At 32.4% G+C, this 24,547-nt stretch overlaps 1 protein-coding gene, 1 long non-coding RNA gene and 1 pseudogene across 4 annotated transcripts; 1 reads left to right on the forward strand and 2 right to left on the reverse strand.

The window, feature by feature from the left end:
• Positions 1 to 2,600: 2,600 nt before the first annotated feature.
• LOC146923186 (uncharacterized) lies at positions 2,601 to 7,954 on the reverse strand (annotated as a pseudogene).
• A 3,641-nt stretch (positions 7,955 to 11,595) lies between these two features.
• On the reverse strand, positions 11,596 to 12,439 carry LOC146923187 (uncharacterized). Of its 2 annotated transcripts, none has more exons than XR_015010892.1 (2): positions 12,339 to 12,439; positions 11,596 to 12,049 (listed from the first exon to the last, which is right to left on the reverse strand). It is a non-coding gene; the product is annotated as an uncharacterized LOC146923187 (long non-coding RNA). The 2 variants fall into 2 exon arrangements; XR_015010891.1 differs by having other exon boundaries at positions 12,386 to 12,433.
• Positions 12,440 to 15,104: 2,665 nt separating this feature from the next.
• Positions 15,105 to 24,121, forward strand: LOC146923188 (potassium transporter 7-like). Of its 2 annotated transcripts, XM_085715893.1 has the most exons (10): positions 15,105 to 15,450; positions 17,322 to 17,550; positions 17,658 to 17,906; positions 18,113 to 18,163; positions 18,558 to 18,818; positions 20,529 to 20,581; positions 20,693 to 20,807; positions 20,895 to 21,149; positions 22,429 to 22,951; positions 23,256 to 24,121. In XM_085715893.1, exons 1-10 carry the CDS (start codon positions 15,172 to 15,174, stop codon positions 23,788 to 23,790), a joined length of 2,550 nt encoding a protein of 849 aa, XP_085572019.1. In that variant the 5' UTR covers positions 15,105 to 15,171; the 3' UTR covers positions 23,791 to 24,121. The 2 variants fall into 2 exon arrangements, with proteins under 2 accessions (XP_085572019.1, XP_085572018.1); XM_085715892.1 differs by having other exon boundaries at positions 20,529 to 20,807.
• The last annotated feature ends 426 nt before the right edge of the window (positions 24,122 to 24,547 follow it).

Raw genomic sequence — 24,547 nt, forward strand, 5'->3', positions numbered from 1 at the left:
GCCACTAGAAAGCTAACAAAATTATCTAAAACTTTCATGTTTACGCCTAAGACCAATTCTGTACCGATCAATACCAGTTTTCATTTTAAATTCTGAAAAGTCGTGCTGAAAGTCCATACAAATTCACTGTGATCTACGTGCAGTAATTTGACCATAACTCAAGTTCTATATATCGTTTTGGCGTGAGACCAACGGCATTAGAAAGCTAACATCCATACCTACAACTTTCGTGTTTACACCTAAGACCAATTCCGCACCGATCAATACAGGTTTTAATATCAAAATTCGGGCAGAATGCAGATTTTCTTCAAGTTTCACCTAATCTCATGGTGCTAACCTCAAAACTACTTCCAATAATCATCCTATGGATTATCTAAGGTCTGTACACAATTTCTACATCAATTCAATTCATCATCTAATCATCAAATCTCTCTCAAAACCCTAATTCTTAAATTCTCACAAACTCTCTCCAACTTGTTAGATGTAATCTAATGATTTAACAACTTAATATTAATGCAAGATAGTCTCACCATCACCTTAGATTAATTCCTGAATCAGCAGCAGCGTTCTTCTTTCTTAAGGTATTCTCCTCTTCTCTTGACTTTTCTCTTCTCTTCTCTTCTTTCTTGTTCTCCTCTTTTCCAAAAAGCGGTTTAAGGTAAACTCTTTCCAACTTAAGCTTCTCTATTTATAATACTAAAATATTATTCCCAAATCTATTTAGGCCCAACAACTTATTCTTCTTTCTATTCTAACCCCCAAATCCACTCACACTAATAATCCTCATATTCTAATAAATAATATTTCTCTACTAAATATAGTCTTCCACTAAATATATAATAATACACCATATAACAAATAATAGCATATTTCATCAAAATATATATGTATATAATATTTTAACACCAAATAACAAATATGCCTCTTCATTGAATAATAAATATATTTCTACACCAGATCACATATATATTTCCACACAAAATAACAAATATATTTCTACACCAAATAACATATATATATATTTCTACACAAAATAACAAATATATTTCTATACCAAATAATATATATATTTCTACACAAAATAACAAATATATCTCTTCATCAAATAACAAATATATTTCTACACAAAATAACCCCACAACTTAATATTTATTTTATTTTCGAATCTTATTTTATTAAACAATAAAATAAGTCACAACGTCTCATAAATTTCTCTAAAATCATATAAATCATATAAATCTTATAAATCACACTAATCATATAAATATATTCTAAAACTCATTTAAAATAATTAAATAAAAAGGAGGGCGTTACATGATGCCTCTTTGGATCAACATGAATCTTTTAAACATTTGTCGCCTTCAAGGGAACTCAGGGTAACACATGTGTTGGGGGCAGGGGTAACTTGACTGGTCTAGTCCAATATTAACACAATTCACAATGCAAGTACCACATTTTGAAATACAAGTTACTTTCAAATGTTTCAATTACAAGGATGATAAACTCTGACATAGCATCTCACACCAATAAAAGCAACATATAGAGTCAAATATGAAACCACAATATGGAGGGTATAAAGTGTGAAACAAGTTACAATTAAAAAAAAAAGTGTCATCGCAAATTAATGAAATGAGATAGGTTATCTGCGTGCCAATTTGAACTCAGCCCCTACTTCCACAAGGCCAAGTCACTAGACATCTATTTGTCCTTGTTTTTATTTCGGGTCAGGGTCAGACTCAACCCGTAGCTTTTGGGAAATGACGAGGTCAAGAGATGAACTGAGTTTTGTACACCCCTACTTAACTTATACTCCCCGATCTTAAATATTTTTTTGAATTGCCACTCCATAAATTTAAGATTACTAGTATAGTGACCCGTGCCAAGCACGGGGAAATAAAAAAAATTTGATAAAATGTATAGATTTTATATTATGTTATCTTAAAGTTATAAGTGTGGTTATAATTTAAATTTGATATGGAAAAAAATATCATCTTAATTTTGTTAATTTTGTATATATTTTGAAATATCTAAACATTGCACATAACGATTAAAGTATTTGGATTTATACTTATACTAATTATTTGTAGTATAAGATGTACTCATTGTTAAACTTAGCACATGCAATATTTTTGCAAAAATACGCCGACGTACTGTATATTATTATTTGTTGACATAATGTATTTTATTAATCATTAAAACTAAAATATTTGTATTTTTTTTATATAATAGCCAGTGTCAGATGTATACACCTAGTCTGTGAATGCAAACGTTAAATTTTTTACGGGTGTGTATAAATATAGTTTGGGCTACAGAAACGCCAATTGTTATTTGTTTTTATTTTTTACAAAACAAATGGTCTAATGTAAATATTGTATTTTAGGGTAACAACGATGTAAAAGAAAAAGTTCCGCGTATTGTTATACCTGAAAAGTGCATCAACTAAAAGTCAATAGCAGGAGGATCTGCTTATATAGAAATTGCATGTCCTGTAATGACCAGTCTGCCTTACAAAGAAATTAAAAAAAAAAAACGACTTCCAAACAATACGCAACTTTAGTTTCCTAAGTTATAGCAACAGCAATTCTAAAACATATCAATGATCATACTTTTTGAAAAACTTCACGATACACAACATTTGTGGTCTCCTTTTCATCCAAAGATGAGCAGCTTCAAACCTTTTCTAGAACTAACTCGAGAGACAGCGACATAGAGTTGTACATGCGTGAACACGGGCTTAGGAAGATAAACTCTCACTCGAGATAAAGATTAACCCTAACTTTTATTTACTGTCATTGCAAAACAAAGTGTCAATGGAAATTTTGTTTGTGCCTGAATTTGAAGGGTAGTCCTGGATCACTCGGAATAAGATTCATCCCGGGAATGAATACCCTGGTACCTGCTCTTTTTCCTGTAATTACGGTAGCAGCTATCGTGCTCTTCCCTAGATGTGTAACTGTCAGCCTCATACCATTACACAGTCCATTGGCCTGATCGATGTTTCTCATCAGCATAACTGGACATCCCACCTTTAGTTTCAACCAGTGATTTGGAATTCCAGAGCTCTTAATACCATTAAGAAACTTCGTTGTGAACCACTCGCTTTGGACATCAGAATTTTCACCCGATCGGCAAACAGAATCAGAGCTTAAATACTCTTTCTCTTCACCTGGAATCAGTGACATCATATATTCATTAACATGCTCAACTGAATCAAGCGTTGGTGCGAGTATTCCCCTTTCTTGGAAAAATAGCGGGTCACCAAGGTTATCATTCAAATCGGGATACACAAAGTCTATAAGTGACATCAAAGGATTTGTTGTGTCCGACATGAGCAAATCTTCAGGAATTTCTACCTTCATTTCACCATTCTCATCCGAAGTGTCGTTGTCGTCTCCAATTGAGAGTATCCACTTGCCAAAATTAGCAATTTCTTCCTGCTCCGCAGGTACCGAAGATGCACCCAATCTCATATTAACAGTAAGCCTCAACACATTACAATAAGCTCATATTTTTGATGAATTGATTGTGGCATCAACAATATTCTGCCTCGTTCCTTTTCGGACAACATGCAATATCTGCCTGAAATCACCACCTAAAACTATTGTCATTCCACCAAAAGTCTAACCTCATTTAGGGGATCGTTCTTGGACATGATATCACGCAATGATCGGTCAACTGCCTCAAAACACCATTGGTGTATCATTGGAGCCTCATCCCAAATTATCAACTTTGTAGCACGCACCAGATCTGCTCTAGGACTATCCTTTTCCATCGTAAGCATTCAATACAATTAACCCCTTCGATCTAACAGCAGCCGATAATGTTTTCCATATAAAGGTTTTTCCAGTACCACCGTAACCATATAAGAAAAAGAAACCACCGTCGTCAGAACCATGATATTGTCATGCACACATCTTTGTTCATCAGTCAGCATCAGTAACAGATCAGTGTGTGTCTTTTCCAGATCAACTTTGTTGTAATTTAGCTCATCAACGATAAGCTTGTTTGTGAAAGTTGGCATGTCTGCTGCGTTTGGCATGGGCATAAATTTGAAGTCAGTAAGCGACCGTTTGTTTTCCTGAAGCAGCATTTCAATTTCAATCAAACACAGGTTCTTCATGTCATCGTCACCGATATGCAGATTTTCATATTAAATGTAAAGTCACGAAATTAATATTAACACTTGAAGAAAAATGATAGTAAGAGAATATATGCAATGCAACAGAAAAAAATGATATTAAAGTCACGACTCAATTCTTAATCGAAAAAAGCTTCTCCAGCTTAACTCAAACTAAAAAAATAAGCTTATTTGTAAAGGATTTCCCAAGCCATTATTTATTTAACGCGAAAATAAATAGATATAGGAACTGCTACAAAATGATGTCATGATAGCTCGCTAATCTAGATAACATGAAAAAATAATCAATTAAAGAACAGAAAATGTGATCAAATTAACCAAGATATACATAGTGGAAAAGCTATATATGATAGTCTTGTGGCGTTGGCAGTAGGTCCTGCATTAACCTTATGATGTTTGCATTATCTATGGGTGTGTTGGTGTCAATTTTGCGCTGCTACTACGTGATGTAGCCGCTGGCTGGGAGGCTTCTGTGTGTGCATAATTGTTGCTGCGTCCGCTTGGCTTTTTTGTTTTTTAGTTGCAGGTATTTCAGCTTGTTGTAGTGCAGCTGCGATTTTTTAGAGGATCTTTGTGGGCATTAGATTGTTAGACAGGGGTAATCTCGTGTAGGTAGCACCACAGTTTGTCGTGGTACTTTGCTGGGTTTGGTCTTTGATTAAGGCAACCTAGTTTACACCTCGGCCTCATGATTTTTTTGGTGCAGGCGTGTTGCCTTTGTTGGTTCTTGTATTCATCCTCTGTTCATTTCTGCGAGTGCTTGGCGTTTCCTATGCACTCTCAACGAAGAATAATATTTGTTGTCTAAAAAAAATAGTGAAAAGCTCTCTAGTGTGTCTACTTTGTTAGGTAGCCTTGAATTTATTTCTGTTTTACTTAAGTTATTATTTTCCTACGTGCATACACTCGTATTTAAATCCTTTCATTCTATTCTATATATTGCTGTATAAACCCGTTGACATGAAATAAAAAAATATTTAATAGTGTATTTGTTTATTTTTTTTTGAAAGAATATTGTATTTGTTTATTATCACTACTTAAATAGATAAATATATTTATTGAGATAGGCATAAAATACTTTGAGCACGACTATGTTAAACATTTTTCTAAACTGTGCCTTTTTAGCTAGAGAAAAAAATGCAAAAATTAGATCGTAAAGAAAACAAAAATGGTGCATAGATTTCGTAATAAGTACAATAGACATTACCCGAGATATTCAGATGCTTCCTAAGTTCAAATAAGATACCATTGGATAGTAACTGTCATGTCGCAGCCCATACTATATCAGGGCTCGTCATTGTGCTAGTGGTTAAGAGATGCACAAACAACCAACGCAATTGATGGCCTGATCCTAACTCACCATTTTCCGTGATACCATCTATAAACTCTCTGTCGTCGTCAAGTAATCCCAAAGCAGAGCATGCTTCCTGGAACGTGTCATAGGTATGGCCATTAGTTGTTTTTATGCATCTATATCCCATGCAACCCTTCTGAACAGTCAATAGTATCCTCGTGTAGTACAACTCCCCTATACCAGGCGGCATGTAATGAAGCCTTCCAATTTGATATCCTAGTTTATGTGGCTGCCTCTGTTTGTCTTTCTTCTCATAAGTAAATCTTGTTGGAAATTCAGCACACGTTAGATCGCACGCCTACATACCGACGATTTGCTTCAAACCATGCGAGAAACATGGTAGACGCTTTCTCGTTATACATCACCACATCCTCGATGTCATGATCACCATCATATAGTACCGATTGTTCATTATGCAAGTGAAACGTTAGTTTGAGAACAGGAGGCCATTTATGGTGTATATCAAAAGCAAATATCCTCTAAACAGCCTCACAAGGTGAAACATAACGACAATCGTAATACTGCTTTATTTCATCAACCGGCTTGGACTTATCACGATTATCACCGTCAACAGACAACTGCATCAATGCCATATCAGAGCCTTTGTTAACATATTTGAAAAGGTACTTGATGGAGTTGGATTTGTTACAATATTCCACATTTACATGACCTCCGTATCTAATGAGAAGATGTGGATTGTATGGAACGACATAGCGATTATCCAATTGGACCCCCTGCTTGTCAACATGTATCCCAAAATCGCGACGTTTGTACCTCGGATAACCCTCGTCGTCTATCATCATAGTTCCTTTAAAATCCTTCGGATAATATTTCGTACATCTGCCCCTGTCCATGCAAGGCGAGAAGGGACGTGCACCACCACATGGCCCGTGCATCATATAAGAAGAAACAACATCATAAAGTCTTGGATAAAGTGCATTGTCAGGCAGCTCGGATGATATGATCTTATCAATGTCAGCACCCGTCTTCAGTTTGTTCCCTGAACTCAACCACACCAAGATATGAGCATGTGGAAGACCTCTTTTTTGAAACTCGACTGTGTACATGCCTGCCAACAAAACAATAACTGTTAGTACAGTTGGCAATATCAACACAATAGTTCGCACTCGAAAATAACGTGACTATGACCTGTTTATTACGAAGACAAAAATGATGTCATAATTTATTTTAAGACGAAAATGGTGTAATAATTTATTTAAAAAATAAATAAACATCAACAATGTATACCTGCATAAATTTATTATGCAGACAAAGACGGTGTCATAATATTACAATATATATCTACGTCAACTTTGCCAAACAATTCTTCCTTCTTAAAATCTCCCATCAATTTATCCAACTTCATTTTGAACACTCGACAAACAATATCAGGTCTATGAGATGCCTTTAAGTTTCATTCTTTAAGAAAATCTTGAATTTCTCGCCAGTTTGAATTGCACGTGATTGTTACAAACAAATCGGGATATCCATATTTCTTACAAATTGCCATTGCATCCTGACAATTATTAAACATGTAACGCCTGCCACCCGTAAAGGACGGCGGTCACACTATCTTTCATCCAACGTTAGACGCATCAGTTTCACCCCCAATCCATTGTCTCGTGCAAACCATTCAGAATGCCGCACCTTATGGTGTTTTGATTTTTTTCTAATGTACCACAACCGTTGCGATTCAATCATAGTATAGCAATCAACAGCAAATTTTGCAACAATCTCCTCGAGTTAACAACGTTGCCATACTCAACGACCCTGTCTTGCATTCTATATGCAATGCATTCGTGTATGGTAACTATTATCCGTGTCCGCTTCTTATTTCCATGGTCAATAGATCTAATTGGAATATTTGTACTAAAACCAACCTCCTCGCGAGGAAACAACAGAGGATACTGTAAAGGTATGAAATAAGGCTCAGTTTCATACAACCTCTTATACTCCTCGGCTGCATTTCTAGCATCAACATCTCTGCCATTCTCCATATCATTTGAATCACCAATAATTAGAGCAACAACTTCGTCACATGTCAGTAGATTGTGCATCCTCGCGTCCCGTTTATGTCTTCCAAGCAATCTAACCAAAAAGTTTGGTGTTCCGCCCTGTTCCACATGATCCCGCACCTGATGAAATTTATTTGCATATTTATTAAACACGTCAACCATTTCCTTAAGTTCCTCCACCATACCTGTGTTGACTTTATTAACAGAATCACCAGAACTGCAACAATTAAGTATAAGTTAATTTTATTAGTCTATTATAGATAGCTACTGATAAAAAATTAAGAATAAAAAAATACCTGAAAAATAAATGGAATATGAAAGATCGGTGGTGGAACCGAATTAAGATTCAAACTAATCTAATAGTTTGACATCCAAAAATAACTGCGACTATAACCATTTGAAGCTACTTTCTATTGAATGCAGACAAAGTTAACACCAAATCTCCATCATAAATTTGTGTTCTGTTTTCAGTATTTAATATTTGAATTTAAACATATAATTGTGAATTTAATTATAATCAATTAAATCAATAAATTACAATAATTATATTATTAATAGAGAGAGTAAACAACGGGTGGAAAACAAATACGAAATTAGTTTGCCATTCTAAATATTTTTTTTTATTAATGTGAATTTTTTAAAAAAGAAAAAATGTTTTTTTAGGGAAAAAAGAAAAAAAATATTGAAAAAGGTTCATAACTTTATGATTTATGTATTTATAACTCTAATTTTAATTATTTGATACATATTATTTAGAAAAATTTGTACAATTTTTTTTCATGCATTCATGTCGCGATATGAAAAATTGTCATGTCTAATATAATAATTTTGCAAGATTTTTTTTATATCATTTTCTTAAAAATTGTCTCAAATTTTTTAAACATATTCATTCTTGACTCCTACGACCATCCACGTTGGATATTTCCATTTTATGTGTCTTAATGGTACTTGTCACTTCATCTATTGACAAAATAAATACACGTGTTACATGTTTTTTTCTTCTAAAACAACTTGTTTAAAAAATCAATGTTTTGCTGTAGTTGTCTCTAAGTCAAAAAAGAAAATAACCAAAAAAAAAAGTGATGCATAGCTATAGGTGGATTATAAGATGAAGACTCTATTAAGTCTCTCACTGATGGACCATATAAAAACACCATTAAATTTAATAAATGGGTTTAGATTTATTGAAAATGAAAATGAGAACATCTACATATCTATTAAAAATAAACAAAGCATTTATAACAAAAATGTGTGTTATCTTTAGTGGTTGAAAGCTAAACACTTAGCTTTTGATTTTCATTGCCGGCGGGTGTTTGAACTTTGTTTTCTAGCTAGTGTTTGTTTTGGTTCATATGTATTGTTTTGTTGCTTTTTATTGCCGGTGTTTGGTTTGTAATATAACTTGATATTCTTTTGAGTCTTAGCCTTGCATTTCTTGCCCAAGTTGGAATCTTCTCTTGGTTTAATATATTTCATTTTGCCATATTAAAAAAATATTGTCATGTTTGTAAGATCTAACTCGATTGACAATGTCGTTATATTGTTAGATTGGACACTTTCACTCAGGTAATTTGAACTTCAACCGCACAATTGTGTTTGTTAATTTCAAGTGATACTTTTCATTTTGTCTGCTGACAAAAAAAAAAAACATACATGTGTTACATCTTTTTCTTCCAAACCAAATGGTTTAAATAATCAATACTTTACTTAAGTTATATCTAAGTCCAAAAAGGAAAGGATAAAAAAAAATTCAATGCATAGTTATAGATGCATTTTAAGGCAAAGACTCTCCTGAGAAATTGCAGAGTCTAAGGCGAAGACTCTGCGAAGTTTCTCACCAGTGGACCATGTAAAAAATTCAATTTAATGATCTTTTAGTTGATTTTAATAGTTTAGAGATTAAGTTATTGAAAGAGTGATAGTTTAGGGACTAATTAACTGTTTATTTCTATGAAAATGATCATATACGACCGAGTGAAAATATTCGAAACTTTAACAAAATAATGATTGGTTGAAAGATGCTTCCCAATATTAGTATTATAGCTCAAAGCCATGTCTTGTAATTTATTATTTGATTAGCATACTTGGGGAAAAATCTCTTAGACCATCCACAATGGTGGGTGTTTCACCTATTTAGCACCACATTAAATAGGCACCCCCATTGTGGAGTATAATACATGGGTGCCTATGGAGAAGGGTGGCTATGAAAGCACCCTCTCTCTCTTCATTTTTCATGGGTCCCATTTAATAAATCTTAATGAAATAAATAAATTTTGTTGAAATGTAATGATATAAAATTATTTGTGAGACCTATTTAATAATTTCTTTTAAGGTGCTGGGTTGGAGAAAATTGGTGCTTATTAAGTATTATGGTAAAATGAGTGATGTGGACATACGAATTTAATGTAAGCACCCAATTTAGGGTGCTCTGTTGTGGATGGTCTTAGTTTATTTGGAATGTCCATTTAGCTTTTTTTTGTTCAACCGATTTGGCTTCGTGGTATATGTGTATGACTTTTGTAGGTTACGACTCCAACCACACCTTGTATTAGGATGATAACTATTTATGTTAATTTTGTTTTGGCTTCTTCTAAAAAAAATCATTAGCGACTGATAGAGACAAAAGAGAATAGGACTTTGTATAAATATTTTCGATAAATTGATGAAATTTTTAATTTATTTTTGTTTGAAAATGAAGAAGTTGTTTTTATATCATAAACAAAATCGACTTTTTATATCATTTAATTGTAAAAATGTACGAAGAGGAGACAATTGAAAAACTAACGAAATAGAAAGAAGACAATTAGAGCTGTGATTATTTAATAATTTTCAAATTATTATAGTTATTGGCAAAAAAAATTACTCTAAATGGATTTTATGAAATCATTCTTCTTTATTCACATCTAAGACCATCCACAATGATGGGTGCTTCACCTATTTAGCACCACATTAAATAAGCACCCTCATTGTGGAGAATAATATATGGGTGGCTATGGAAAATTGTGGCTATGGAAACACCCTCTCTCTCTTCATTTTTGATGAGTCTCATTTAATAAATCTTAATAAAATAAATAAATGTTGTTAAAATGTATTGATATAAAATTATTTGTGGGACCTGTTTAATAATTTATTTTGAGGTGTTGGGTTGGAGAAAAATGATGCTTATTAAGTATTACCGTAAAATGAGTGATGTGGACATATGAAATAAATGTAAGCACCTAATTTATGGTGCTCTGTTGTGGATGGTTTAAGTAAAGTTACATATTTTTTTACCAAAAGAGAATTAAAGAGAAATTAATTTAAAGTGATATTATGAAATCAATATTCATTAAGTGTATTGATAGAAAATAGTCACATTAGTTTTTTTTTTTTGAAGGAATAGTCATATTATAGTTAAAATTAAATTAGAAATTTTCTTTTATAAAAAGAATAAAATTTTAATTACATTTTTTCAATTTGGATATCAAAAAACATATTCATGTAGACCATTATATTGGATCAGTTTGTTTTTTTCAATATAAACCTAAACGCATATCATTTTATTTTTGGACGGGATGATTTATACCTCAAAACTGATTTAAAACGCACCACAAATACCCTTTACCACACCACAATTTTTTAACTAATTTTTAGCTCTATATTTTGTCATCTAATCACAAAAGGTAAATGTATATCAACGTTCACTACTCTATTCTATTTCTATAAAAAAAATATTGATCAATTAATTTATTTTCTACATACCACTTATTCAATTTACAAATTGGGAATATTGACAAAAATGTAGGATCTAGACTGCCAAATCATGTTAATGGTTTTCCAGTCTTGGAACTTCTTGTCAAAGAGTTGCGATTAAAAACACCAAAAAAAAAAAAATCAGCAATCTCGTAATCTTTTTAATCTCTTTTTTAACATCAACATAATCTTTTTAATCTCTTCTTTAACATCAACATTAAAATATATAAATTAAAATATATAAAATCAAATGAGAATAACATGTAGGATAAATTGACTAAATGAAAAGTGATAGAAAAATTCACACATTCAAATACTACCCTCCAAACAGATATAATACAACACTAAAACAAACATAGAAAGACCATTACAATGTGGAACTTAGCATTAATAATAGCATAATATATATAATTTTTTTTGAATAAATAATAAATAACATATAGAAAGACCATTACAATGTGGAACTTAGCATTAATAATAACATAATATATAAAAAAAATTGAATAAATAATAACATAATATATGTTTACGGCTGAAAAAATGTATTAAAAAAAATATATGATCATCCTTGTAAAAGAATGTACAATTATGACTCTTAGTGAAAAAATGTATCCTTGGTCTTCCCATAAAGTATTGTGCTCCTTCTGTAGTTGAATCTAAAAAATTTAATAGTGGTATATGCATGTAGGGTAGAATGAATCTTGATCGGAACAACTTTTCAAGTCCATCAATCCTTATTCATCAATTCTCTAGCCTTCTATAAAACGAATCAGTTGCTCTCCTCCGCCTTTTTAAACTCTCTTTCCACACCTAAAATAAAATCAAAAAATTGAACGTGTCAAATTCACTACAAAGCTAAATAGAAACAACACACATCTTGATCCAAATAGAAATACAAATCAACAAATTCTCACGATACCAACATTTAACATCCTTATTCTTTGACGGTGAACAAATTTTTTGGTGTAATTTAGTTGTGAAGAGATACAAAGAAAAAACAATAAAAAAATATAACGAAATATAAAAAATCCAACGAAATAGAAAGAAAGCTGATTGGAGTTTGGATGTGAATTAACGAAATAAAAGGGAAGAAAAATACCTGAAAATTAAGAATAAAATTATGAATAAAAAAATTACGAAAATTACCCAAAGAAAAAGAAAGGAATATGAAAGACAACTGCAAAACAGGAGTTGTGGTGTGAAGAAAGTGTTGGCCAATGGGTCTAATTTATAATAGATTTTAGAGGACAATTACGTAAAACAACCACATTTATCTCGACCAATCAAATTCAAGCTCATGTCTTAGCTATTAAGCAAAATATAATTTTTTTTATGGAATATTTTTTTTTTGTTAAATGACCTGCATTAGAAAAAGAACAAAAATAGGACTATTAGTTGAATGGCATTTAATTTGTTTAATAATTTATCGGTTTTATCGGTTAGGTCTTAAATAGTTTTGCTCCCAAAACACCAATCTGGCAAAAGATGGAGAATCAGTCTTAAATCAGCCTTAAATAAGTTTTAATGGCAAGGTCCAAAGATGGAGAATTATTATGAGCAAAAGAAAAAATGTTTTTTGTTTTTGTTTAATAATATGGCTCGATATAAGTTATAAAATATTAACAAAAACATAAAAAAAAAATGAGGTAAATCTTTATATTTTTTTCTTGTTTAATAAAATGAGCTCATTAAGTTGTTTTTTTTCTGTCAAAAAAAAATGTTTGTTAAATACAAATCAATTGAAATAATGGTTTCGATAAGTTTATGATTTTCTTTGACTAATACAATCAGCTTCAATTCCGCTTTTTTTTTCCTATCCTAAAATTAAAATTGAACAACTTAATGATTTTTTTTTGAAGGGTGAACAGCTTAATGATATTTCTTAAAAAAAAAAAGAACAGTTTAATGAAATAATATTTGTTTTATTACTATTAGTTTTTTAGATTTTATACTTTTCGATAAATTATAAATTTGATAATCTTTTTAATAGATTAAAGAATATATGCAATTTTTTCTTCATATTCAAATACACATGCAATTGAAATATGATATTATATAAAATAATCTCGTTAAAATTTCATTCTTTAATATCAATTATAAAATATATTATAATAAAATTGTCTCACATTATTATTATTATTATTATTATTATTATTATTATTATTATTATTATTATTATTATTATTATTATTATTATTATATTATCATCATGAAAATAAAAATAAAAGTTAGTTCATTTCATTAATTCATAAATTCAAAAAAATGTGAATTGGCTAAAAAGAATCATGAATTGGCCAAAAAAATATATACATGATATATATGTTTTAAAAAAAATGATATATATGGTTACAAATATTAATATGGAAGAGTATTGAAAGCCAAATGCATAAGGATGCTTTGTTTGTTCAGAGTGCCACGTGTCATAAGAATAGGATAAGAAAATTTGTTTATTGAGAGTGCCACATGTCATGAAAATATGATAAGAAAAACACTTCCATATATAGACTTGAGGAAGGTCACAAATTTATATAATATAGATTTTTTCAAATTGAGTCTTAATTTCTAAGCAAACCATTTAAAAAGACATTAAATAATTCATAACGATCCTTCAATAAAGTGATCCAAGTACATCTTGAGAAACCATCAATAAAAGTCAAATGTACTTGTTTTAGATAGAAACCAAATACATTTTCCTTTTTTGCTTATATATAAGATCATAAGTAGTGTAAAAAAAATCACAAGTAATTTATTTTTTATAAAAGTCAAATGTATTTGTTCTAAATAGGAACCAAATACATTTTACTTTTTGCTTAAATTTAAGATGATAAAACAATGTTTTTATTTTTTTTAGGGGAAGTTGTGTTTTTGATAAGCAACTTCAATAACATTTGAGTTTTTTTATTTTTTCTCTCAATTTTACCCTAATTATCTTTTAATTAAGTAAATAGTCCTTACAAATATCTAGAATTTTGTTTTTAGTCCTACAAAAATTACACCTTTTAGTCCTCGTAAACATTTTCATTCAGCAATTTTAGGGACAAAAAATATGGAAGGAAATTTTTTCAAGGATTAAAATCGTTGATGGAAAATTTGACAGGAGCTATAAATGCTGGCAAACTTTTTTACGAGGACTAAAAAGTACAATTTCGTTTTTAAGGATTAAAAACAAAAAATCTAGATACTTACATGGAGCAATTACTTGATTAACCCTTATCTTAATCGAAAAATTAAAATTTTAATTAAAAATAAATTTTTCTACGTCATTTCATATTTATTAACTAATTTAATCACTTATTTTATCTAGTACTTCCTCTACCCTAACTATAAGACCACTTTCCACTTTTTTGACCTTCAATATAAAGACTACTTTCAAAATTAACATGCACTAATGATTTTCTTGCAAAAATACCCTTATTTAACTTTTTGATAAATTTTTCACTACAATTATTTTTCTTAATACCTATGAACATTGTTGGAGGATCTCCCTCTCAAAAAATGGTTGGAGGACCATATCTTTTCTTTTTCCTAATAAAAAAAATTAAAAGATATTAAAAACATTGACTATATTATCAGTTATCCACTATCTTAAACTTTTACAAAAAAAAGATATTAAATATTTAAATGGATGATTTACTCCAATTTTAAATTATATGTAAAAAAAATACACTCCTTCAAAAAAAAATGTAAAAAAAAAATACACATTTTCCTTTTATTATTTTTTTCAAAATGATTCCTAGGCAAATCTCATGCTTTGGCACGTGAAAAATTCTCACTTCCCATCATCATAACAAAGCACATAGTTTTTTGGTCCTCTTTTTTTTTTTTTTTCTTAACATTAAAAATGGTGCAATTGTTGAATTCATACAAACATTCCATTTGAAACAATTTTTCAGTTACAACTATCTTCATCTTCTTCAATCATTTTTGTTCCAATGGAAAACCCTAGAAACAACAATTCAATGACGGAAGAAGAAGACGATCCCGGAAGTGCATTATCCTTCGACTCAACCGAATCAAGATGGGTTTTTCAAGAAGACGAGGATCCATCTGAGATCGAGGATTACGATGCTTCTGATATGCGCCATCAATCTATGTTTGATTCTGAAGATGAAGATAATGCTGAAATGAAACTTATTCGTACTGGTCCTAGAATTGATTCGTTTGATGTTGAAGCTCTTGAGGTTCCTGGTGCTCATACTCATCACTATGAGGTGTGGTGGTTTTTTTTTTTTTTTGGTATTTTTTTAATGCTTGGTTTTTGTATTAATGGATTGATTTTTAGTAATTATTAGTGATTAGGTATTTCATTAAATTGTTTCTCAAGTTGTATCTGTACTATATTATGTTTGGTTCCGTTTTTCGAGGAGTCGAAATTGATTCGAGTGATGTAGAATTGTTTTTGAGAGGAGACCTATAGATTCTGGAGGAGTAGAATTGATTTTGGAAGGGGCAAAATTGATTCTAGAGGAGTAGAATTGATTTCGCTAGTAGAATTGATTCTACTTGAAGGTCGAATTTGTAGCTTTTGGGTTCTAATCGTTTCGGATTGGCTTATTTTTGAGCTTATGAAAAATAGTTTAGACAAATAAATAGGCTTTTATGTTAATTCATAAGTTCTAAGTAACGAAATCATAAGTTCTAAGTAACGAAAACTGTTTTTTCACAAACTACCTTGACAAACTTATGAATAATACATAAAAGCTTATTTATTTGCGTAAGCTGTTTTGCATAAGCTCAATAATAAGCCAATCCAAATGGGTAGCCTTGAATTTATTGTTCCACTCACTTTTACCTAAATCAATTTCTTCAAAATCAATTCTCGCCACCACAAAACCAAACGCACGTAAGGAGAGTAGATCAGATGAAAGATAACCAGATCGCCAGAGGCAGAGAACCAGATCAATTTATTAAGAAAGATTTAGAGATTAATGAGTTGGACCGAAATCTGGTTTACAATAGAACATTATGGCATAATTTGATTCATGTGACCGACCTCACCTATGGGATAAGTCTTGGTTGTTGTCATTGTTGGTGTAGAATTGATTTTGACATGTTTGGTTGTTCTCCAATAGAATTTATTCTGTCTCAAGAGTTGATTTTAACTTGTAGTTAGAATTTGTAGCTTTTGGCTTCAACGATTGATTTTTTGCCTTGAATTTTTTTTTTCAACCCGCTTTTGCATGAATGAATATATCCAAACATAAATCACTTTACATTCAACCCACTTTTACCGAGCATCAATTTTACATAATCAATTCATTCAAAATTAATTCGTGTCACTGCAGAACCAAACATACTTTTAGTAACTCACTTTTAGCGAGAATCAATTTTGCACAACCAATTCATTCAAAATTAATTCATGTCACTGCAGAACCAAACATACTTTTAGTGTATGTTTAGTTCCACTTTTTGAGGAGTCAAAATTGATTCCAGTAGTGGAGAATTGATTTTGACATGTTTAGTTGTTCTCGAGCAGAATTGATTTTGCCTCAAGAATGGATTTTAACTTGACGCTAGAAATTGTAGCTTTTGGCTTCTACAATTGGTTTTTAACTTAGAATTTATTTTTTTAACTCACTTTTGCATGAATGAATGTATCCAAACATAAATTTCTTTACATTTAACTCACTTTTAGTCAAAAACAATTTTACATAATCAATTCATTCAAAATCTTTGTATCACTGCAGAACCAAACACACAGTGTGCTTATCATAAGATTCTTATGTAGCTGTGATGTGAATTCCGTTAGAGTGTGTATGGTTTTACAGTAGAGAGAGCCAAAAGTGAGTCCAAACATAAAATTGATTTCGACATGTTTGGGCGATGTCGATTGGAATTAATTTTTCTCTAGAATTGATTCTAACTTGAAGCTAGGATTTGTAGTTTGACTCAAAACATGATTTTTCCACTCAAATTTATTGTTTAACTCACTTTTACACGAATGTATGAAAGTATAAACCACTTCACATTCAATTAACTTTTAACTGAAATAAAGTTTACAAAACCAATTTATTCAAAATCAATTTTTGTCAATTTTAGTATTTTTTGTATCTATTTTCTTCATTGTGTTTTGTTGTTGCAGGATATGACCACAGGAAAGAAAATTGTGTTGGCTTTTCAAACTCTTGGTGTTGTCTTTGGTGATGTTGGAACAAGCCCATTATATACCTTCAGTGTTATGTTTAGAAAGGCACCTATTAATGATAATGAAGACATTCTTGGGGCATTATCACTTGTCTTGTACACTTTAATCTTGATTCCTTTCCTCAAATATGTTCTCGTCGTTCTCTGGGCCAATGATGACGGCGAAGGTATGGTGGTGAATGTAGTCTTTTAAAGATAAAACATTTCTTTCACATTTCCTCTTATATACTCTGTCTTTGGTTTTGTTTATAGTTGTTTTGAAACCATTTGCCAGGTGGTACATTTGCCTTGTATTCCTTGATTTGTCGAAATGCAAAGGTGAATCTTCTTCCCAATCAGTTGCCATCAGATGCCCGTATATCAGGCTTTAGGCTAAAGGTTCCGTCCGCTGAGCTTGAAAGGTCTTTAAAAATCAAGGAAAGGCTAGAGTCTTCAATCACTCTGAAGAAGGTTCTGCTATTATTAGTTCTTGCTGGTACTTCTATGGTGATAGCTAATGGGGTTGTTACACCAGCAATGTCAGGTTACTTACTGCTCTAGTATCATGTATTGTGTAACTTCTACACAAATGCTTTTGTCACAGTATGTTTAGAATTCAGATTGATAGATATATCATGCTTGTAAATTGTAATGACATCTTGCTGCTTGTGTTCATGGCCAGCCGTTGTTTTCAATAAGCTCTTGTTTACTTCATATTGATTCTTACTTTACAAAATTTTCTTCTTGCAGTACTATCATCTGTTAATGGCTTGAAGGTTGGGGTAGATGCAATTCAACAAGGTATTGTGTTAACCTATTAACAAGCTCTTGTGCGTTAATACCTGCATTTGATATTACCCACAGACACGTTAAGATCAGAGCATAGCTTTTGTCTTTCTTTCTACTTAGAAATTAATAATTTTCGCTTCTCCATTAATAGTACTAGCTTTCGAGGTATTGTTTTGGTGTGTAAAGTTGTCTGAACTATTATTTGGTCCATTGGTGAGAAAATTCAGTCATGTGTTGATAGGGTGCTTATGCTTTGTATATTAATTCAACCTAAGTGTGTACAGGATGCCGTTCCTATAGTTTAGGCAAATCTGGTGGAAACTGGGAAAAATTGGTTAAATATTTCAATTTTAGAATTACTTGTGTAGCTGGATTAATTTTTTCTACTTTTTCATTGATTATGCAGATGAAGTGGTGATGATTTCTGTTGCTTGCCTTGTCGTTTTGTTCAGTTTACAGAAGTATGGAACAAGTAAAGTTGGGCTTGCTGTAGGACCTGCATTGTTTATATGGTTCTGTTCTCTTGCGGGCAATGGTGTATACAATCTTGTCAAATATGACAGCAGCGTTTTTAGGGCTTTTAATCCTATTCACATCTATTATTTCTTTGCAAGGAATTCAACTAAAGCATGGTATTCTCTTGGGGGCTGTCTTCTGTGTGCAACTGGTAAACACATATATGCAGAATCATTGATATGGTAGATGTGATAATATATATTCTCTCTTGTTGTGTATATTTTGATTCTATTGATGTCTCTGTTTTTCTCTATTTTTAAACCAATGTGCTGGTAGCAATTACAATGGCTAATTTTGATTTTTCCATTTACTATCTGAAGTTTAATGAAATGCCTACTGCCATCTATCATGATTTTGAGATTCAATGGAGTTTGGGACCTGAGTCTTTCTTTTCTTTGGTGCTTGAAAAAAAGATTCAGGTTCAAGTGCTTAAGTATTGATAGTTAAGAGTACCACTGGTGAACTTGGTAACATGTCTTGCATGAATGATCAAGGAATATAGGTTTCAAACCATATATTGTCTTTGAAATATAAAACACACAAAAAATCACCAGACAATACAACAAAAAGTTTGAAAGCAAAAAAATCAATAGAAATGTGGTTTTTTAGCTGGTTTACTGTTTTTGTTTTTGAATGACAAATGTTTGTATAGTTAGTATTTATGTTGGGATGGATCCAGCTGGTTTACTATATAGGAGGGACTGCATTTTTCTGTTATAGCAGTCTGAGTATGCAGACACCAGCTGCTACCCAGAAATGGCATGCATATGAAACCCCCGAGTGATGCAATGTGTAGCCGCTATAGTGTTGCTATTGTGTGCCATAGATGATTCATTATTCGGAATAAAATACCGTCATAGTGGTGACATGCATCTAGTATAAAAAAGCAGGAGTATTGATTTGTGGGTTGGTTAGTTTTTTATTTGATTACCTGTTTGGATAAACAGCTTACCCTGTTATCATAATAAACGCTCAAGTATAAGCTTGCATAAGCTATTTTTATAGCAAAAGATAAAATAGCGTTAAATTGTTTTTGTATGTGCTATAAGTTGTTTACATAAGCTATATTGGAGAACTTATGAAAATAAGTTGAAAAAAACTTGTGAAAATTGTCATAAGCTGTTTTCATAAGTTCTCCCAAACGGTCTCACAAAACTTTGCTAGTAGATAAGCCCAAATAAGCCACAATCCAGACAGGCCTGTGAAATTCATGGGAAAATTATACTATTGTTTGAGAAACATGTATTATTCCCATGAGAGTTGGCTGAATTAGTACAATTAGATAGTGTCGATAAAATGGTAGTTTTAATTCTAGCCAGTGGTCTTTCATTGATAGGTCATTTGTAAGTACCACTGTAAGCTTTTGATGAGGGTTATGGGCATCCAGACCTTGTAGCGAGAGACAAACTCCCCTTAAGGCTGTGTTTTGGATTGTTTGAAATAAGATGAACTGTAATAAAATCTTATGGGACATATTGCATTCTATTTCATAGGCCACCTCTATCTTTCTTCTTGGGGTATGTAATTGAAAAAAAAATTATATTCATTAATCTTGTTGTTTACCCTTCTACTTTTTAAACAATGGTATGAAAATTTTAACCCTTTTATCATAAAAATATATCTAGACAATGGTGTGAAAAATTATTTCATTCAACTGCACTCTAATCTATTCCATTCTACCCCATCATTAAATATCCTAACATAGTCTGATTTTTGTACGCCAAACAAAAAAGCTATTACATTATCCTCCCCATTACGTTGATATTGAGATGTGGTAAATATGCATTTTTGATTTAATTGTTGGTGGCATGCACGAATCCCGTCCACTATGAATTAACATTGTTATTGGATCATGTTTCAGGCTCTGAAGCCATGTTTGCAGATCTTTGCTACTTCTCTGTTCGATCAGTTCAGGTAATGAATCATGCCTATGTTTTATCTATCATGGCTTCTGGTTGGAATTTTTTCACATCTTTTGTCATATCAACTTATATATTGATGAAACTGATGGTGGTTTGTTTGCAGATTACATTTTTATTTCTCGTTTTGCCGTGCCTATTATTGGGTTATTTGGGTCAAGCTGCATACCTTATGGAACACCATACTGATGCTGGTGAAGCCTTTTTTTCTTCTGTTCCAAGTAGGTGTCAGTATGTTTGCATGCTTTACAACGGCTCGTCTCTGCACTTCCCATAAACTTCGGTGTAATACTATTCTTTATTTGCAGGTGGTGCATTCTGGCCAACTTTTCTCATCGCCAACATTGCTGCACTAATTGCAAGTCGGACTATGACAACAGCTACATTTTCTTGCATAAAACAGTCAACTGCTCTTGGTTGTTTCCCTCGACTTAAAATAATTCACACCTCTCGGAAATTTATGGGTCAAATCTATATCCCTGTCATAAACTGGTTCCTGTTGGCTGTTTCTCTGGTGTTTGTTTGTACTATATCCAGCATTGATGAGATTGGAAATGCATATGGTAATTCTTTTATTTCAAAATATTTATTTTATCTTGATGAATTTTTCAAATTTATCAGCCGCATGCATTAGTCAAATTGTAAGTTTAGTGGGATCGACTATGTAGAATAGATTGCTCGAGAAGCTTATGGTGCTGCAATTAATTGGAAAGGCACTGAGCTTCACTCTTGATATTTCTCTTTGGAAATTCTTGAATATAGTCTTAAGAATACTAATTGTGTCAGTGGATCCTTGTTTAAGAGGACCCAATTAGCTTTTGCTGGTTGACCTGAATTTACACCAGTATCATAAATTTACCTAGCTTAGATACCATGAAATCTGCTGAATGTGTGAAATGTTCATTTAGCAGTTTTTCAAACACTGGCTGTATGCTCAGAAAACATGATGTAAGTATAGGTATACATGGTTTCATCCAACAATTCTATTCCAAATGGATGAGATCAAGCATTGCCCCCTCCCCAATATTTCATAATGGTTCGGGTGGAAGAGAGGTTTCCCAGTTCCAAGGTTAAGACCATGGTTTCAAATTGCGGTTGGTATCTGCAATTGTGGCTGCAGTATTGCTGTTGTGGTATCCTCCGCAACGGCATCGCACCGCAATTGCAGTGGGATCTCCAATCACATGTACAACCACATCGTAACCGCATCACATAAAGTTCAATCACTATAATATATTTTGACCATGTTTGTTCGAATCATCTGACTAAAAATTAAATTTTAGAACCCCGAATCCCAATCTGCTTTAGATCTAATGAAAATCTTACCCTTAACAATTTCTCAACTGTGTATTTCAAGGACTTCCCAACCAGTATTTACAGAGCAAATTTCGTCTCTGCTATGGTGGGTTAGTAGTGTAGTGGGTGAAAATTTAAAATTATTTCACGCCACAAAGCGTGTCGCAGCAACAACAATGACCGCGATCACAACGACCGCAGCTGCAATTCAAAGCCATGATTAGAACATGTGGCATGCTTCAACAAGTGTTAGGCTCTGATACCAATCAAAAACCAAGACCTTTTATGTGTATGCTACTCGATCCTACTGGTTTAACCAATCCTCATTGGCAAAACATTTCTGTTTTATCCAGGGAAAAGCTTTAACCTCGAGGTTTGAGCTTGTAAAATGAATATGTCGATAATAATTGGATCATGCAAGCTTAGATAGGGGAAGGCAGTTTTCTCTTTGGTTCTAACTAAGACACTGAATTTCTTCAATATTGTTGTATTATATTATATATGAAAATGTATTTGTTTTCAGCCTGTTCCTTTGTCATCTTTCAGGCATTGCTGAGCTAGGGGTGATGATGATGACCACCATTTTAGTTACTCTTGTTATGCTTCTTATATGGCAGATGCACATCGTCATAGTGCTGAGTTTCCTGGGAGTCTTCTTGGGTTTGGAGTTGGTTTTCTTTTCATCGGTTTTGTGGAGCATAACAGATGGAAGTTGGATTATATTGGTCTTTGCTGCAATTATGTTTTTTATAATGTTCGTATGGAACTATGGAAGCAAGCTCAAGTATGAAACTGAAGTCAAACAAAAGTTGTCACCAGATTTAATGCGAGAATTGGGCTGCAATCTTGGGACAATACGAGCTCCTGGAGTTGGTCTACTTTATAATGAGTTGGTCAAAGGAATTCCAGGAATTTTTGGGCATTTTCTAACCACACTTCCAGCAATACATTCCATGATTATATTCGTGAGTATCAAGTACGTTCCAGTTGCTATGGTGCCTCAAAGTGAAAGGTTTCTATTTCGGCGAGTTTGCCAGAGAAGCTATCATTTATTTCGTTGTATTGCCAGGTAATAAGTGCTATAAGTGCATATTACTTTTTAGAAACATGCTAATAGTGCTATAGCTTCAAATCTCTCTCTCTCTCTCTCTCTCTCTCTCTCTCTCTCTCTCTCTCTCTCTCTCTCTCTGTGGAATAGGTTAGGAAACAATTTGGGAAAATTTAACAATGATATTAGCAGCTCTTTGGGGTAGTTTGTTAGTTCATGAGGATGCAATATTTTCATCTGAAACACCGTGTTTTGTAATTTTGTCCTTGTCATTAAAATGTTTCTTTATCTTACATGTCTGATCTGAACATTTATTTCTCAACAGGTATGGTTACAAAGATGCTCGCAAAGAAAATCACCAGGCTTTTGAACAGCTTCTAATGGAGAGCTTAGAGAAGTTTATACGTCGCGAGGCTCAGGAGAGATCACTTGAAAGTGACGGGGATGAGGATACTGATTTAGAGGACGAGTACGCTGGTTCTAGAGTTCTCATAGCTCCAAATGGGAGTGTTTACTCACTTGGTGTTCCCCTTCTGGCTGATTTTAATGAATCATTCATGCCCAGTTTTGAACCCAGCACATCAGAAGAGGCAGGCCCTCCGTCTCCCAGACCCCTTGTGCTCGATGCAGAGCAACTTCTGGAAAGAGAGTTATCTTTTATACGCAATGCTAAAGAATCTGGATTGGTTTATCTTCTTGGTCATGGAGATATAAGGGCAAGGAAAGAGTCTTGGTTTATTAAGAAGCTAGTTATAAACTATTTTTATGCCTTCCTGAGAAAGAACTGCAGAAGGGGGGTCGCAAATTTAAGCGTACCGCATTCACATCTAATGCAGGTTGGAATGACTTACATGGTTTGACTTTGACCATCAATTTTGCAATCCAATAATATCCCTATATTGAACATCGTTCCAGCTCTACCTTTGGAAATTGTTTCAAATTTCCTTACGAGTATGAGCATGCGCCGCGGATATATGGAATTGAAATATACTGAGAACAGAAATAGAGAGATATCTGTAGAAATTGGACAACAAAAAGATACATGTAAAATTATATTATCAAAAGAAAAAGAACCTGCAAATGGCTATGCACACATTTTGTGGATGTGTAAAATACCCTATTTCAATATGTTTTAGAGTTTTGTACATGGGAGGACCTATCTAGACTAATTTATATTTTCATTTGCATTAATTGTTTGCCTGATCTCTTTTGAAGAGACCTTCTGTTGATTGAAGCTTAATTGAGATTATATTTTCTTTTGAAATATTACATCATGCCTTTCCATTGGCCGTGTCTTTTTTGACTTTCACTTTCTTCTTTTAGCTTCCTTAACCATAACATTTTCCTTATAAATTTTATAATTGATAGAAAAACTTTTCCTGACACTAGTTTACTCATTGGAAATTGAGAAAGGACAGGAGGAATCAAAACTCTTGGTGGGATGGAAGTATTGGTAGATTTGGAATTATAATATATCCAACTTGAAACTATTATTAATTAATCAATGAAAGAAATATACAATCAGGCACAAGATTTGCCATATCGGACAGCAAAATAAGTCATATCAGTACAAGACAGTAATATACTCCACTACCCCTATTTCGAATACAACAAATT

This window comes from Medicago sativa, chromosome 5 (genome assembly GCF_051527215.1).
Source record: "Medicago sativa cultivar Bolivia chromosome 5, Bolivia_mono, whole genome shotgun sequence".
Lineage (NCBI taxonomy): Eukaryota > Viridiplantae > Streptophyta > Magnoliopsida > Fabales > Fabaceae > Medicago > Medicago sativa.